This window comes from Solanum verrucosum, unplaced genomic scaffold (genome assembly GCF_900185275.1).
Source record: "Solanum verrucosum unplaced genomic scaffold, falcon-dt-bn FXZP01000176.1, whole genome shotgun sequence".
Lineage (NCBI taxonomy): Eukaryota > Viridiplantae > Streptophyta > Magnoliopsida > Solanales > Solanaceae > Solanum > Solanum verrucosum.
Window position 1 is genome coordinate 1,879,833 of NW_026020412.1, and position 13,916 is coordinate 1,893,748.

At 34.6% G+C, this 13,916-nt stretch overlaps 1 protein-coding gene across 1 annotated transcript; it reads left to right on the forward strand.

Moving 5' to 3' along the window:
- Positions 1-13,315, forward strand: LOC125840626 (probable plastid-lipid-associated protein 4, chloroplastic). The gene is made up of 6 exons (XM_049519593.1): positions 1-335; positions 521-634; positions 4,225-4,320; positions 8,999-9,073; positions 9,338-9,405; positions 13,026-13,315. Exons 1-6 carry the CDS (start codon positions 48-50, stop codon positions 13,096-13,098), a joined length of 714 nt encoding a protein of 237 aa, XP_049375550.1. The 5' UTR covers positions 1-47; the 3' UTR covers positions 13,099-13,315.
- The last annotated feature ends 601 nt before the right edge of the window (positions 13,316-13,916 follow it).

Here is a 13,916-nt window from a genome sequence, read left to right on the forward strand (position 1 = left end):
TTCCGTTCCTGTGAAGTAGAAAGTAGAAACTCATTTGCAGCATTCCCATGGCCTTATCCTCACTATCCCCTCCACTAACTCATGTTGCTTCAACCAAACTTTATCTCTCTTATTCCACTTCTTTCTCTTTCCCTTCTATCCAAAATACTTATCCTCATAATAATACTAACATTTCTCCTCTCACTAAAAAATGGCAGAACAATGTTTCATTCTTCCCTGCTTTCTTCAACAAGACCAAAGACCCTACACCCATTAAACAAGAGCTTCTTCAAGCTATTGCACCTCTTGATCGTGGCGCTGACGCCACTCCTCAAGACCAGCAGATAATTGATCAGGTTTGCTTTATTAATTAATGAGCTCATTGCAATTATCATGTTTAGATATTCAATGTCTATAAAGTTAGGTTAGCAAGAGTTCCTACCAAAGATAATCCATATAATTGCTCCTTATATTAGTTTTCTCACTGATTGTGTGCGCATTATGTTTCTTTTAGTTTCTCAACACAATGTTATTTGATTAGATTGCTTGCAGACTTGAAGCTTGCAATCCAACAAAGGAGCCCCTCAACTCAAGTCTTCTCAATGGAAAATGGGAACTTATATACACTACATCAAAGTCAATTTTACAGATTCAGGTGAAAACTATAACCATCATTAAATGTTTTACTGAATGTCATGCCTCTAGGTCCTTTAATGGAACTGTAGACATTGTTGAAATTCAAACCAGCTAGGTAGATTGTTGAGTTTGTGAATGTCGCGATTCAACTGTATATAGGCATTTTACGAGCTAGATAAGACAATCTGAGATGAGTTTGTGAGAATCTAAACAATGCTTCGAAAGGAAAAGGAAATCTGTACAGGAGATGGGGAAGGAAATTCAATACATATATCTATAGAGTCTATCAAAATTATAACTACTTTGTCCGCTTTGTAAGAATTGAAACATGGCTAGGTCACCAGAAAAATGCAATCAGTGTTCCAGAAGCAGTACAAACAAAGGATGCAGCGACATTGCCATCAAAATTCTTCGATTTCTGGGAAATCACAGCAATCTTAGATTTAATCTCTCTTCCCCATCAAAATCACATGTTGAGTCAGCTAGGCTTCCACAATGGCCATCTTCTACCAAGGTTTCCCCCAATGAAACTCGAAATGGTAATGTAGCAGATCTGGATATGGAAAGCCATCAAGTTATAGTCAAAAGTTTGATCGGATGCTTCAACAACTCCTTTCATCATAGCCCCAATCGAAAAGCTATACAAAAATGGTTCATTAGTAGATGGAAAATATGCTCCACCTTGAAGATGATACTGGTGAACCATAATCAATTCCTTTTTGAGCTTCCATCGAGGAAGGAGGCGGTTAGCTGGTGATTGGTTTTGGAATGGGAGATGGTTGACTCTTCAATGGTGGTCTTCAATCGCTGGATCAGAACTCACAGCCAAGAAAGAAGAACATCGCATGATTAAAGCTGTTGGGATCCCAACATATGCATGGTCATTAAAAATGTTTAATGCCATTGGTAATTTATGTGGGGGCTTTGTGGGAATTGATAAGGACACAAAGAATATGATCCAGTAAACTTGGGCCAAAATATGCATAAAGAAGCCTCCCATAGAGTGTTGCCGATAGACATCAATTCATATTGACGAAGGAGGATGGAGATTTGAAATCTCAATCATACCGGATATCCATATAAAAACAAGGACAATTGGAAGAGTTGAAAACACATTTGGAAAAGAAAGTGGCCCGATGATTTATATTAGGGCGATAAAGGACATGTATGATGGAGTCAAGACTCGGGTTAGAACAGTGGGAGGAGACTCAGAGTACTTCCAAGTTGACATGCAACTGCATTAGGGATTAGTTCTTAGCCCTTTCCTATTTTCCTTGATGATGGATGAGTTGATGCGATTCAGGAGGAAGTTCCATGGTGTATGTTATTTGCGGAACTGATTGGTGTGATACGAAACTGAGTTAATGCTAGGTTGGATGTTTAGAGACAAGTTGTTGAGTCTAAAGGGTTCAGGTTGAGCATGATCAAAATGAAGTATTTGTAGTGCAAATTCAGTGTTATTTTGGATGAAGCAAACATGGAAGTAACGCTTGCCGCACAGACCATTACCAAGAGAGAAAGTTTTAAGTATCTTGGGTCCGTAATACAGGGTAGTGGGGACATTAATGTTGATGTCACACATCGCATTGGGGCGGCATGGATGAAATACAGGCTTGCCTCTGAAGTTTTGTATGATAAGAGTTACCATCTAAATTTAAAGATAAGTCTTACAGAGTGGTGGTTAGACCGTCTTTGTTGTAAGGGGTGGAGTGCTGATTAATCAAGAACTCACATGTTTAGAACATGCATGTTGTGGAGAGGAAAATTTTGAGATAGACGTGTGGACATACTAGGAGCGATAAGATTAGGAATGAGATTATCTAGGAGAAGGTAGGAGTGGCCTCTGTGACGAACAAGATGAGGGAAGCGAGACTGAGATAGTTTGGGCTTGTGAAGAGGAGGTGTGCTGCCCTAGTGAAGAGGTGCGAAAGGCTGGTTGTTGGGGGTATGCGGAGGGGTAGAGGTAGATCAAAAAGTATTGGGGAGAGGTGATTAAATAGGACATGACACAACTTCATATTTCCGAGGGCATGAGTCTAGATAGGAAGGAGTAGAGGTCACATATTGAGGTAGAAGGTTGGTAAGGGTTAAGTTGTGTCTTGCCTTGCAAAGGTTAAGGCTTATTAGTGCATGTCGTAGTTCTAGTCGTACCCTTGTAGTTCTTGCCATATGCTGTTATTATTTTTTTCTTGTAGACTTTACACTGCTTTTCTTATTAACTGCTATGCTTTCTTCATTTTTTTCTATTTCCTTTACTAAGGTTTGATGCACTTGAGTCGAGGGTCTTTCTGAAACAGCCTCTACCTCCACGAGGAAGTGGTAAGGTCTGCGCGTATACTCTACCCTCCCCAGGCCCCACTTAGTGGAATTTCATTGGGTATGTTGTTGTTATCCCAACATCTAATCAAATCCTTGTCTAAAATCACCTCAAAATGAGCTTCCAATATCCAAAAATGGTGGTACAATGAAAGATATCCAGAAAATCTGACTTTTATACTCGAGTGAACCTTCATCACGATCGCCACGTGCCCACATGATTGCCTACAGCTTGATTGGGACCCAGCACTATCATTACCATGATTTCGGAAAGGCCAAAAAGCCTAGACCTTGACCCCCTATTTACTCTATGCGATTGCAGCAAGGCGGGGGGGGGGGGGGTACACAATTGTGATGCACATCATTTTCCCTAACTGTGATCGCGATAACATTGCCTGTACCAGGAATCAGCATCAGCTGAAATGGAAAATTTTATCCGAAACCCCTCGGATCTCAACCTAAACTGTACCAAAAAGTCCGAAAATATTAAACCAACAAATAGGAAGTTCCAAAACATAAAATGGAACGTAAATACTCCAAACTAGGGGTTGGGTTATCACATAAAATACTTGTTTGAGGCCCATTCTTGATCACTTGCATTATTCACATGTAATGAACTGTCATCTTTATGAAGAGAACATAAAGATCCTTCAGATCATTCTGAATTGGACCCTATTTGGTCTAAGTAGTCACCAGACCAACTTGCCATTGTTACCAATTAATGGCACATGCAGTTTACAATAGAATATTATGGTTGTAGGATCATTATTCACCTATGACTAGTCATGCTATGTTCATTCCAAGTATGCCAGTTTATATTCATATCTATTACAGAAACTTAATAGTCCTTCTGTTAGCTGAATCAATTATACTTGTAACGGAAATTCCAATTTTGTAATTGATGACGAGAAGGAGTTGCTCGGATGGTAAGCACCCCTCACTTCCAACTTCGAGTCACCAAGGGAGCAAAAGGGGTGGGAGCTCCTAGGGGAGGGTAAAAAAAAAAAAAATTTTTTTTTGTAATTGATGACCGGAATTAGTTGTCTCTTCTATTTTACTGTACAAGGCAGTATTTACTAAAGACAAGATTAGTAATTGGTATGTGATTGCGTGCTCAATTGCTTAGAAAGGTCAGGTAAAGGAAGAGGGTGAAATACCGAGTGCAGAGCACTTTCTAGTTCCCTATCTCAGCTACTGTATGATCAAGTAGCCAGTATTGTGTTGATGTTAATCTTCTTGTTATTTCGAACAGTTATACAAATGAAGGTACTTATAGCTTAATATTTTGGACAGAGACCCAAGATTTTGCGATCTAGATTGAACTACCAAGCAATAAATGTCGATACACTTCGGGCTCAGAATATGGAAGGAGGGCCCTTCTTCAACCAGGTATTTGATTTGGAATCAATTTTTTTGTTTTAGACATACCCAACAATGTTATATTGAAATTTATTGAGAAGTTAACTCCATTATTTACTCGTACTAGTAATCGTGGAAATACTCTCTATTTATGAGCCTGCAAAACCTATAAATTGATTTTAGTATCCTTCCCCTTTATTGGATTCTTGTTTCTACGAAATGTTCTATTAACTGACCAAAGGCCAGGAACTTGCAGTTTCTTTTTTCCTTAACTTTCGTCTTTCAGATTAACCTGAAACTAGAATTCATGGTTGAATTATGGGGGAAAACAGGAAAGAATTGTTTAGATTTCCTTTTGTAATTCAGATAATGGTACTTTAAATTTGATTTTCCTATTTCTGATATTTTCAGAGTTCTAATTAAATTGTCCCTGATCTTTATGAACTAGAGGATGGAACTTCTACGGAAAGAAGTCTCTAGAGAAAAAAAGGGTTTAAGATTTAATATTATATGAATGTAATTATGGTATTAAAACATAGCGAAAAGCATAAAGAAGATGAGGAGAAAAATATTCTAGAAATCCCATATACTATTCCTTCAAACAACCTACACTTTTCTCATGTTTTAAGAGACTAGGAAAGCTTCAAACCACTAATTTTACCATAAAACCAAATTGTACAGCTAATTTATTGTAGATTGAAATGCACAAGTTTTAAATCAATAATGTGTAGTTCTGTTGAATATACTTAGCTAATTTGTTGTTTCCAGTTAGTTTCCTTTAATGCCAAATTCCCACACACACTTCGGATTACATTTTCCTTCAGCTGTGTTACTTATGACAGGTGTTAGGTGGAACTGCTAAGTTTTCACTATGTCTTACCCTATATCTTGTTTCTCTTAACTTACCTAATTCGTAGATTGGTTTAGTTTATAAAATAGGAAGAGGAACACAATACACCAACTTTAATCTAATATGTTGTTTCCCTTTGTAGGAGTTTGATCATTCAATGATATGCTTTAGAAAACATTAACCAGAATAATAGCCTTTTGTTAAATTACTGGGACATCACAAACCTTATCTGTAGTTGTCATAACTGTGGTACTGAGTGCAAGTTCTGCCCAAGTATGACAGTTTTATTTTATGATTAGGTTTGATCTGTTATGGTGAGCTTAGAATTAGTATACGTCGTTTTGTTTCACTACTGTTGAATTTCTTCAATATATCTTCTTCACATTATCACCTCTAGAATTATCTTTGTTAAATTTTTGTTAAGCAGAATATTCTGATTGAATTTTCAGGATGGTGCAAGTTCTTTTTTATGAACTTTACTGAATAATATAATTTCAATTCCTAACACAATAAAATGGTAACAGAAGTAACTAAAGGCTTAGTTATGCCAACTCCATTTTTATCAGGATTACATTTGCGTAGAGAAAAATTTAAAAATAATCCCTTATCTTTGGGTTTAGACTCAAAATCATCCTTCTTCTTTTACATGGAAAATATTGGTGCACCTTTAATCTCATTCCTAAAGTCTGTTTGCTCTTTAATGTTTTGATCCTCGGCATTCACTTACTAGTCTCCTCCCACATATTTTCTGACACAATTTAAATTGCTTCTTGGATTTATCTCTGCAACTCAGATGAAGAGTCTTGATTTGTACTATTTTTTCTTCTTTTCTCTCCACCTTAACTAGTTCTTCAGTGTGCACATTTTAGATTTTGTTGATTCTTTGGTTTCTCTTTTGTTTTCCATAACCAATTCAGCACAAGTTTTTGGACTTTATCTGTATATCTATCTGGAGCAAACCACAGAACTGAAGAGAAACATGACAAATAAGAAAAAGAAGAATATATGCAAGGCTTCTAGAGATTTTCTCTGAAATCATGTTGGGTTTCATTCTCTATGTCACAAGCATTAAGCTTATAATTTCGATTTATAGACCTCAGTCCATGAGTTATGGGATGTGTTTCACTGACCTCAATAAACAGCCACAAGTTTGTGACTTCTGGTTATCATCATAAGAGTTGTGTGCATAGTGTACTCTTTTACTCCTAACTGGTAGATTATCAACATCGGTTTTGAGTTTAATGTCATACAATCTGGAGGATATAGTGAAAGTTCGTGTGTGTGGCCATTGTTGGAGCTCTTTGCTAATTATAAATATATCTCAAGGTTGTGACTATTGCATTAATATTTAGAGCTAATTTTTCGTGACCTTCCCTCAGGTTTCGTTTCATCACTTTGACCTGCCTTATGGTTTTCAATATTACACTTACTTTTCTTATTTTGATTTTCTTGTAACTATTATTTAAACCTTTTTATCATAATATAAATAAAATATTAATTGACAAATATGCCCTTCCTTACTTTTATTAGTTTTTCTCTATTATTTATTCGATTAACTTTTATTGCTTAAACAAAAAGGAAATAATAGGTGTACAGGTAGGAGTACTTCATCTTCTTTGTTATCAGTCCCCCCACCCCCACCCCCCACTCCAATCTGCATCAAACATCAGATGACATTCACTAAAGGGAGATAAATAATGGATGTTGCTCTTATTACAAGTGAATGTGTTGTCTCAAGAATGAGAGGAAATGACCCTAGGGTAATGTGCAAGCTGGACATTGGAAGTACATATGATCATGTTAACTAAAGTTTTGAAGTTTATGTTGTCCACTGAAAAACAAATGGGCTTTGGAGATACAGTAAAACCTCTCTAAATTAATATTGTTGGGACTATGAAATATAATTAATTTGTGGAGGTATTATTTAATTGATAAAATAATATGTATTAATTTAAAGAGTGTTTTCGAGATTTAATGAAAAGGTTAACTTTGATTACATCGTTCGGGAAATGAAACCCCAAGGAATTTAAATGAACCCTTTTGTGAAAATGGCATTCATTAATTTGAGGTCAGGATTAATAATCTTAGTTACCGTTATAAAATGAATGTCAATATATAACCTATTAGATTATCCGGGTGAAAACAATACATGTCCAGAGGTCCATAGCTTAAAAGAAATTGTGGATACCATCGGAGAAAAAATGTTGATGATGAAGTTGAACACAATAGAATACCTTTGGAACAAGTTATGCATAAGGAAGCACTAATCGCGTCTAGAACTTTTCTCAATTTTTTGGTGCAGTTTGAGAAAACATCAAAACTTTTGGATGCAATAAAAAAATTTATAGATGAACTTCACATATATTTAAATTGTAACAAAAAATAAAAAACACTAGAATCATATTTCACTAAATTGTTTTAGAAAATATATTATCTTATCAAAATTGGTGATTTTTTCCACTGGTCCAAGTAGGGACCACAGAAAAATATTATCTTAGAGAGTTTATTAGTTTACCAAGTATTAATTTAGAGAGGTTCTACTGTAGATGGGTGGGTTGATCAAATTCTGCATCAAAACTATCAAGATTTATGAACTTGTGAATGATGAATCAGTGGGCTTTTTCCCATGAAAGGAGAATTATATAGGTTGATCTTCTATCATCCTTATGTTTATCCTTACAATGGAAGGTTTTGATAGTTGATGAGGATAGCCATACAAAAAAGCCAGAATAAAGACTTCCAGATTAATGGAAACAATGGTGAATTTAAGAAATTTGTCATTTACTATATGCAGATGACACAATCATCGTCTGTGAACCCAAGGAAGAAAATATAAGATTCATCATAACAATCTTACTATTTTTTGAAGCTGTCATAGGTCTAAAAGTGAATTGGGGGAAAAACAATTTGTTCCCTATTAAGGAGGTGGACAATATTCAGTGTCTGGCAGATATCTGGGTTGCAAAGTAGATAATATGCCCACAGTTTATTTGGGCATGCCTTTGGGTAATAAACACAAGGATGTGGATATATGAGTTGCTAGAGGCTCTTCCAACTTATGTTATGTCACTATTCTTATTACTTTCAAAGGTGTTGAAAATATTGGACAAGCTTAGAAGAGATTTTCTTTGGCATGTATGCAAAAAGATTAAAGGCTACAACTAGTTGTTTGGAGAGATGCTTAAACATCTGCTAGTTGTATGAGAAGATGTTTAAACATTTGCCAGTTGTTTGAAGGTGGTGGTGGAGATGGAGGAAGTGGAAGAGAGACGACTGTGGAGGAGGGGGAAGAGGAGTAGGGGATTTCTGTAAATAGGTAAACTTGTGGATTTTTAAGATATGCATCATTAACACTAATTAAAAAATGTCCCTTCTACCTAATTTTTATGATTTGGATCTTCGATACTAAATTAAAGTTTCAAAAGTCCCTAATAAGTCAAAGGACAAACTGCTAATTCTTGTAGATTTTGATTGTACTGTTCCAAACTGTTAGCATATCGTATTCTATTAAGATGAATCTGAAGTTCGGTAGAAAGTTAGCCTTCTGTGGTAATCATCCTCAACTACATAAGGTTTAAGAGAACCCTTCATATCACAGTGACTTAACCTTTGTCCAATCGAAAACGATAACACAATGCATAGGTCACTGTAAGTTCTAATAAGTGGATAAAAATGGCATGTTTCCTTGCACATTTGCTCTATAGAAGAGAGAAAGCATATTAATTAACTAGAAAGCAAATGCGAAAGTTAAATCATTGTTGGCCAAGCAAAATATGTACATATATCTTGTCATTTATTTCTTTCTTTAGTAGCATCTTTCCAAATTTTATCATTTACGTCTTCAATCATGTCCTGAAGGTTACTGCAGATTTGACCCCTCTGAATACACAAAAGGTGGCAGTAAAGTTTGATTATTTCAAAATTGCTGGACTAGTAAGTTCCACATTCTTTACTCATAACTTTACTACAAAGGGTTATTTTGTTTGTAATGCATTCTATACACTTCACTGTTCCAAATACAAAAAATAAAATAAAAAATAGAATGAGCTGTTAATGTAACTTCATGACAGTTTGTGGAGGGTGTACATAACATGAGAGCACAAATATGGATCAGTATTTTTTTATTCTTTTTTCAAACCTTTTGTGTTCTCTCAATGTATCATAACGTACTTCGGTTTCGTCGTTGTTGGCTGACAGATACCTATTAAAGCTCCTGGAAGGGCTAGAGGTGAGCTTGAAATTACTTACTTGGATGAAGAATTGAGGTGAGTTTATGTATTATGTTGTAATTCATGTATTCTTGAGTCTTTAGAAGCCGACGCTTAATTCTGTTAACATGGTATGTCTACTTCATACTAGTTTATCGGTTGCATGTGTATGCTGCGTCATATAGTACACAGTTTTGTAAAATAAAATCAATATTATAAAGCAAAATTTCTGAGTAAATATTTCAAGACATGAAACATTAGCAGTCATAGCTTACATTGCTCAAATTAATAGTTAAATTAGGACCTTTCGGAAACAACCTCTCTATCTCAAAGAGGTAGTGGTTAGAACTGCTTACACTCTACCCTCCCTAGACCCCACTTTGTGGGGTTTCATTGAGTATGTTATTGTTGTTGGCTTATAAAAAGAAGTTGTATTTCAAGTAGAATACTTCATATATAATAAGAACTGTATAATTGAAGTCGTTCAAATATTAATTTTTAAAAATTTTAATAGCATTTTTTCAGTATGAATGTACTTCGCAGTGATTTCATTTCCCTTTTTTCTCTATCTTTTTCTTGTTCTACATTTCCTTCTCTTTTTTCTATAACTCGCAGCTACTTCCGCTTTACAGATTAGAAGCCATGGCTTCTTCCACCTTCTCTCTCCCTTTTTTCTTCATTTTTTTCTTTTTTTCTTATTCAATTTATTCCCTTTTCCATTTCTTTCTTTCAAAAATCAAACTAGCAGAAACCTTCCTGAAGACTGTTATATGGAGTAATAAAATTTTTCCGCAGTAATTAGAAATAAAGAAATCAAGAGAATTGAACATTCTTTCCTCTATAATTTTTAAAAATATCAATTCATGGAGTTAAATGGCTTGGTATATGGAGAAATATTTTGTATATATTTATGTTAAAAAATGTATATATATATATATTTTTAAGATTAGCCCTTTCTTGTTATGAGTTAGATTATAAACTCAAGAATGGTAAAGAGAAGCTCTTTGTTGATCACTAAAGAGAAATTTACTCTACAACAACATACCTGGTGTAATCCCCTATTAAGAGAAATTTATTCATGCGAGTAAAAATTAATTGGGTATTGTTACATAATACAAAGAAAGACAGAAATCTCAATTAATGGAACAAAAGATACTGAAACGGCAAATATTAGTGCAAGTAGCAAGCCTAAACACTTATTCAAATTCCAGAAAAAAAATGTCACATTATTTCATGCATAGAACCAACTTATATATCAGTTAATAAAATCTCAATACAAGTATACATAATCTTTAAATTCATGTCATTTTTAATCATAACATGCATACAACATAAAATACACATACAACATAAAGTACGAAGTATATTTTCTGAGATTTTCTATCCTAATATGTATAAAATTTAATTACATAAATTTTAAAAAAGGTAGATAACCAAACAGTAACTAGTAGAGTAAAGTTAGCAGAACCCATAAAATCTTTGCAATATGTGATGGCTAGTTCAAAAATTGCTTTCAAACTTTTTAGAACCAATTGACTTCACACTATTTGAAGCACAATGGTATCAATTATATTTATAAAAAGGGACGTTCCATATTATGATCATTGGCGGCAACTGGATCATTTCAAAACTATATTGGAGAGAGTAACATCGATTGTCCCTGTTAAGTTTTATCCATAATAGTTCTTGTTGTCTAGTTGATCCGGTATGCTGTAAATTATAAACCTTTACATTCCTAGTGATTTGTATTAAGTTGTTTTGTATTTTTAGTGCTTACTTGACTGACTAGATTTGTTGAATAAGTTAGCTACAATCAAGTGCATTGTAGAGGGGGGAAATGTGCTATGGTAGTTACCCCAAATTTAGTGGTAATTCACTAATTTACAAGAGAGGGAGATTGGGGTTTCCGACTCCCGGGAGTTGAGTTTTCCACATAAAATCCTTGTGTGGATTTACTTTATTTCACACTTCTTGTGTAGTTGCTGAAGGATACTTTGCACGACCTAGTAATTTACTAACATAACTTTTTGCCTAAGTGTGAGACAGGTTGCCTAACGTGTTCCAAAAAAAGCATTAAGAACAGTAAGTAAAAACACTATTTTATGTGGAAAACACCTAACTCAAAAGGTGTAAAAAACCACGACATGTACCCCTGTAGGATTTAACTCCAGCGTCACTAAATCACTGAGCCTCCACAGGAAATAGATTACAAACTTTGCAACCTACGAAAATAACTCTAATTCCTTAACTTCAAGTTATGGATTTAGGTTACAACTCTTTCAATCCTAGGAACTAACTCTAATTTCCAACCTTCAACACAAACCTCCCAAGATATGTGTTCCCAACTCTTCGAGTTATCACAACCTGAAGACAACACTCTTAATTCAGTTTATAACTCACTAAACTAAGATTACATCAAGATTCAATCACAAAGAAGATGCGTTTGCGAAGCCAATTTTTCAATTGCTCTTTTTGCTCGGTAAGTGCACAAGTATTTTGGATGACTACACCTCTATTTAAGCACAATTCTTCGTAGAGTTATTGTTCACTTCAAACTCCTCATTGACTTGAACTTTCTTGACTTCGAGTTCTACTTCAAGTGAGACTCCTCCTTCAATTCAAACTCGTTGCTTCTTTAGACTCCTTCAAATCAAATTCATTGATTCTTGTGTTATAGTCGAGCTCCAAGTCTTCAATTCAACAGTAACTTAAAGAGCTCTATTTCAAGTGAGACTCCTTTAATTAAAACTCCTTGCCTCCTTAGACTCCTTCTTCGAATATAACTCATTGATTCTTTCTTTTCAATTTATCTGATGTGTATTTCCTTGGGTTTTTATCACGAAATTAGCATTATCCATTCCTTAATTTCTGCACTCTTATTTTAATTTATTTTAAAAACTTTTCCAAATTGTACTACTTGTGGCAGTGTACCTTTGGATCATGTTGACGTGTTTCATCTTTCTTTGTCAATCATCAAACTACATAAATCCCAACACGGAAGGATTAGATTCTTTAGTACATTGATGACAACACAAAGTAACACTTCATGTACTAGTGATAGTACCTTGTTTTTAGGAATTTGAGCTTCTGAACGAAGGGCAATTAAGCCAATTTAGTCACTCTGTAATCAACTATGCTTTATGGTGTAGCAAGAGATGAATTTGATACTGCAGTTCAAGGTTATCTTGAACTAACTCCATTCTGCATAGCACGTTTACTGAATGAATTTGTATGATCAGAAATTGATTACTACCTTCAAATATTAATACTATTTCTTAGGGGTGTGACAAATGGACAATTTGGACTAAAGTTGGGCAGATCAAGATGAGCAAAATTGATAATTGAGTCATGGCCCAATTCTATTCAAAATTTACTTAGGCTAAGATAAGTTAAATAACGAGTAATAGCTCAACCCGTCTCAACTTTTATTCTTTCTTTATATTAATGAACATTCTCAATCAAATGTTTCCAATTAGGTGTTCATATATATGACATAAATTCATACAAACAAGTCCTTTGCGTCTAGATAGTTGGGTTTGCCCAAATTTAGTCCATCAACTATGTATTTTATGTTCAACTCATTAAATTCTAAACGGATTGTACGGATCAAATGAGTTTAGGCTGATTATGTCACTTCATTCTTGCACCATTCTAATTCTTTATCCTACTTTTGACAGGGTATCAAGAGGTGATCTTGGCAACTTGTTCATTTTGAAAATGGTTGACCCTTCTTACAAGGTCCCTACTTGAGATGCTACTATCTACTTTGCAGAGTTACTAATTAGTATCACATCATATATTAGCATTATACTAAGTTTTTCTCTCTCCAATTTAACTCTGCAAAATTGCATTCAAAAAGTGAGTAATTTCAAACTTGTGTATATGCAAATTTATCACAATTTCTTGTCATAATCAACACGAGCTAATATTGTGTACAAAAAATGCACATTTTTCTTCTCTTCATCTACTTAATGTTTTTTTATGAGAGCACTTGTATTTCTTCTTCACTATGTTTTTTTCTTCTTACTAATGACTAAAGAATTATTTTAAATACGGAAAAGGGTCTAAAATACTCTTGAACTATTAGAATTGGTACAAATATACCCGGTCAACAGGCTCTATAATACCCTTGACGTCAATCTTTACTGCCCTATAATATCCTTTTCACAAACAACCCCATTAACACATATGAATTAGTGTTTTCATTTAATACGTGGCATCCTGCTATTCGTTAAAGATTTAATTAATCTAAACAAATTAAATTCAACCTAAATCCGGATCCACCCATTATTTCTACCCGCCCCAACTAGAAAACCCATCATCTAAAGAGGTAAAACCTATAAACCAGGTTCATTTTCTCTTTCCTTCTGCTATGGAATTCTTCATGAACATAGCTAAGATTTTTCGAATTCCCAATTCTTTTTTGAAAAAGATGTGTTACTCGATTGCAGGAATCCTAACGATTCGAGGATCGAAAGATTGTCCAAGAGAGAACTCGAGGATTCAATCAATGGAGATGAATAGAAGAAGAGAGAAATAGAGAGAAGAGAGAAAGTGAATCTGTATAT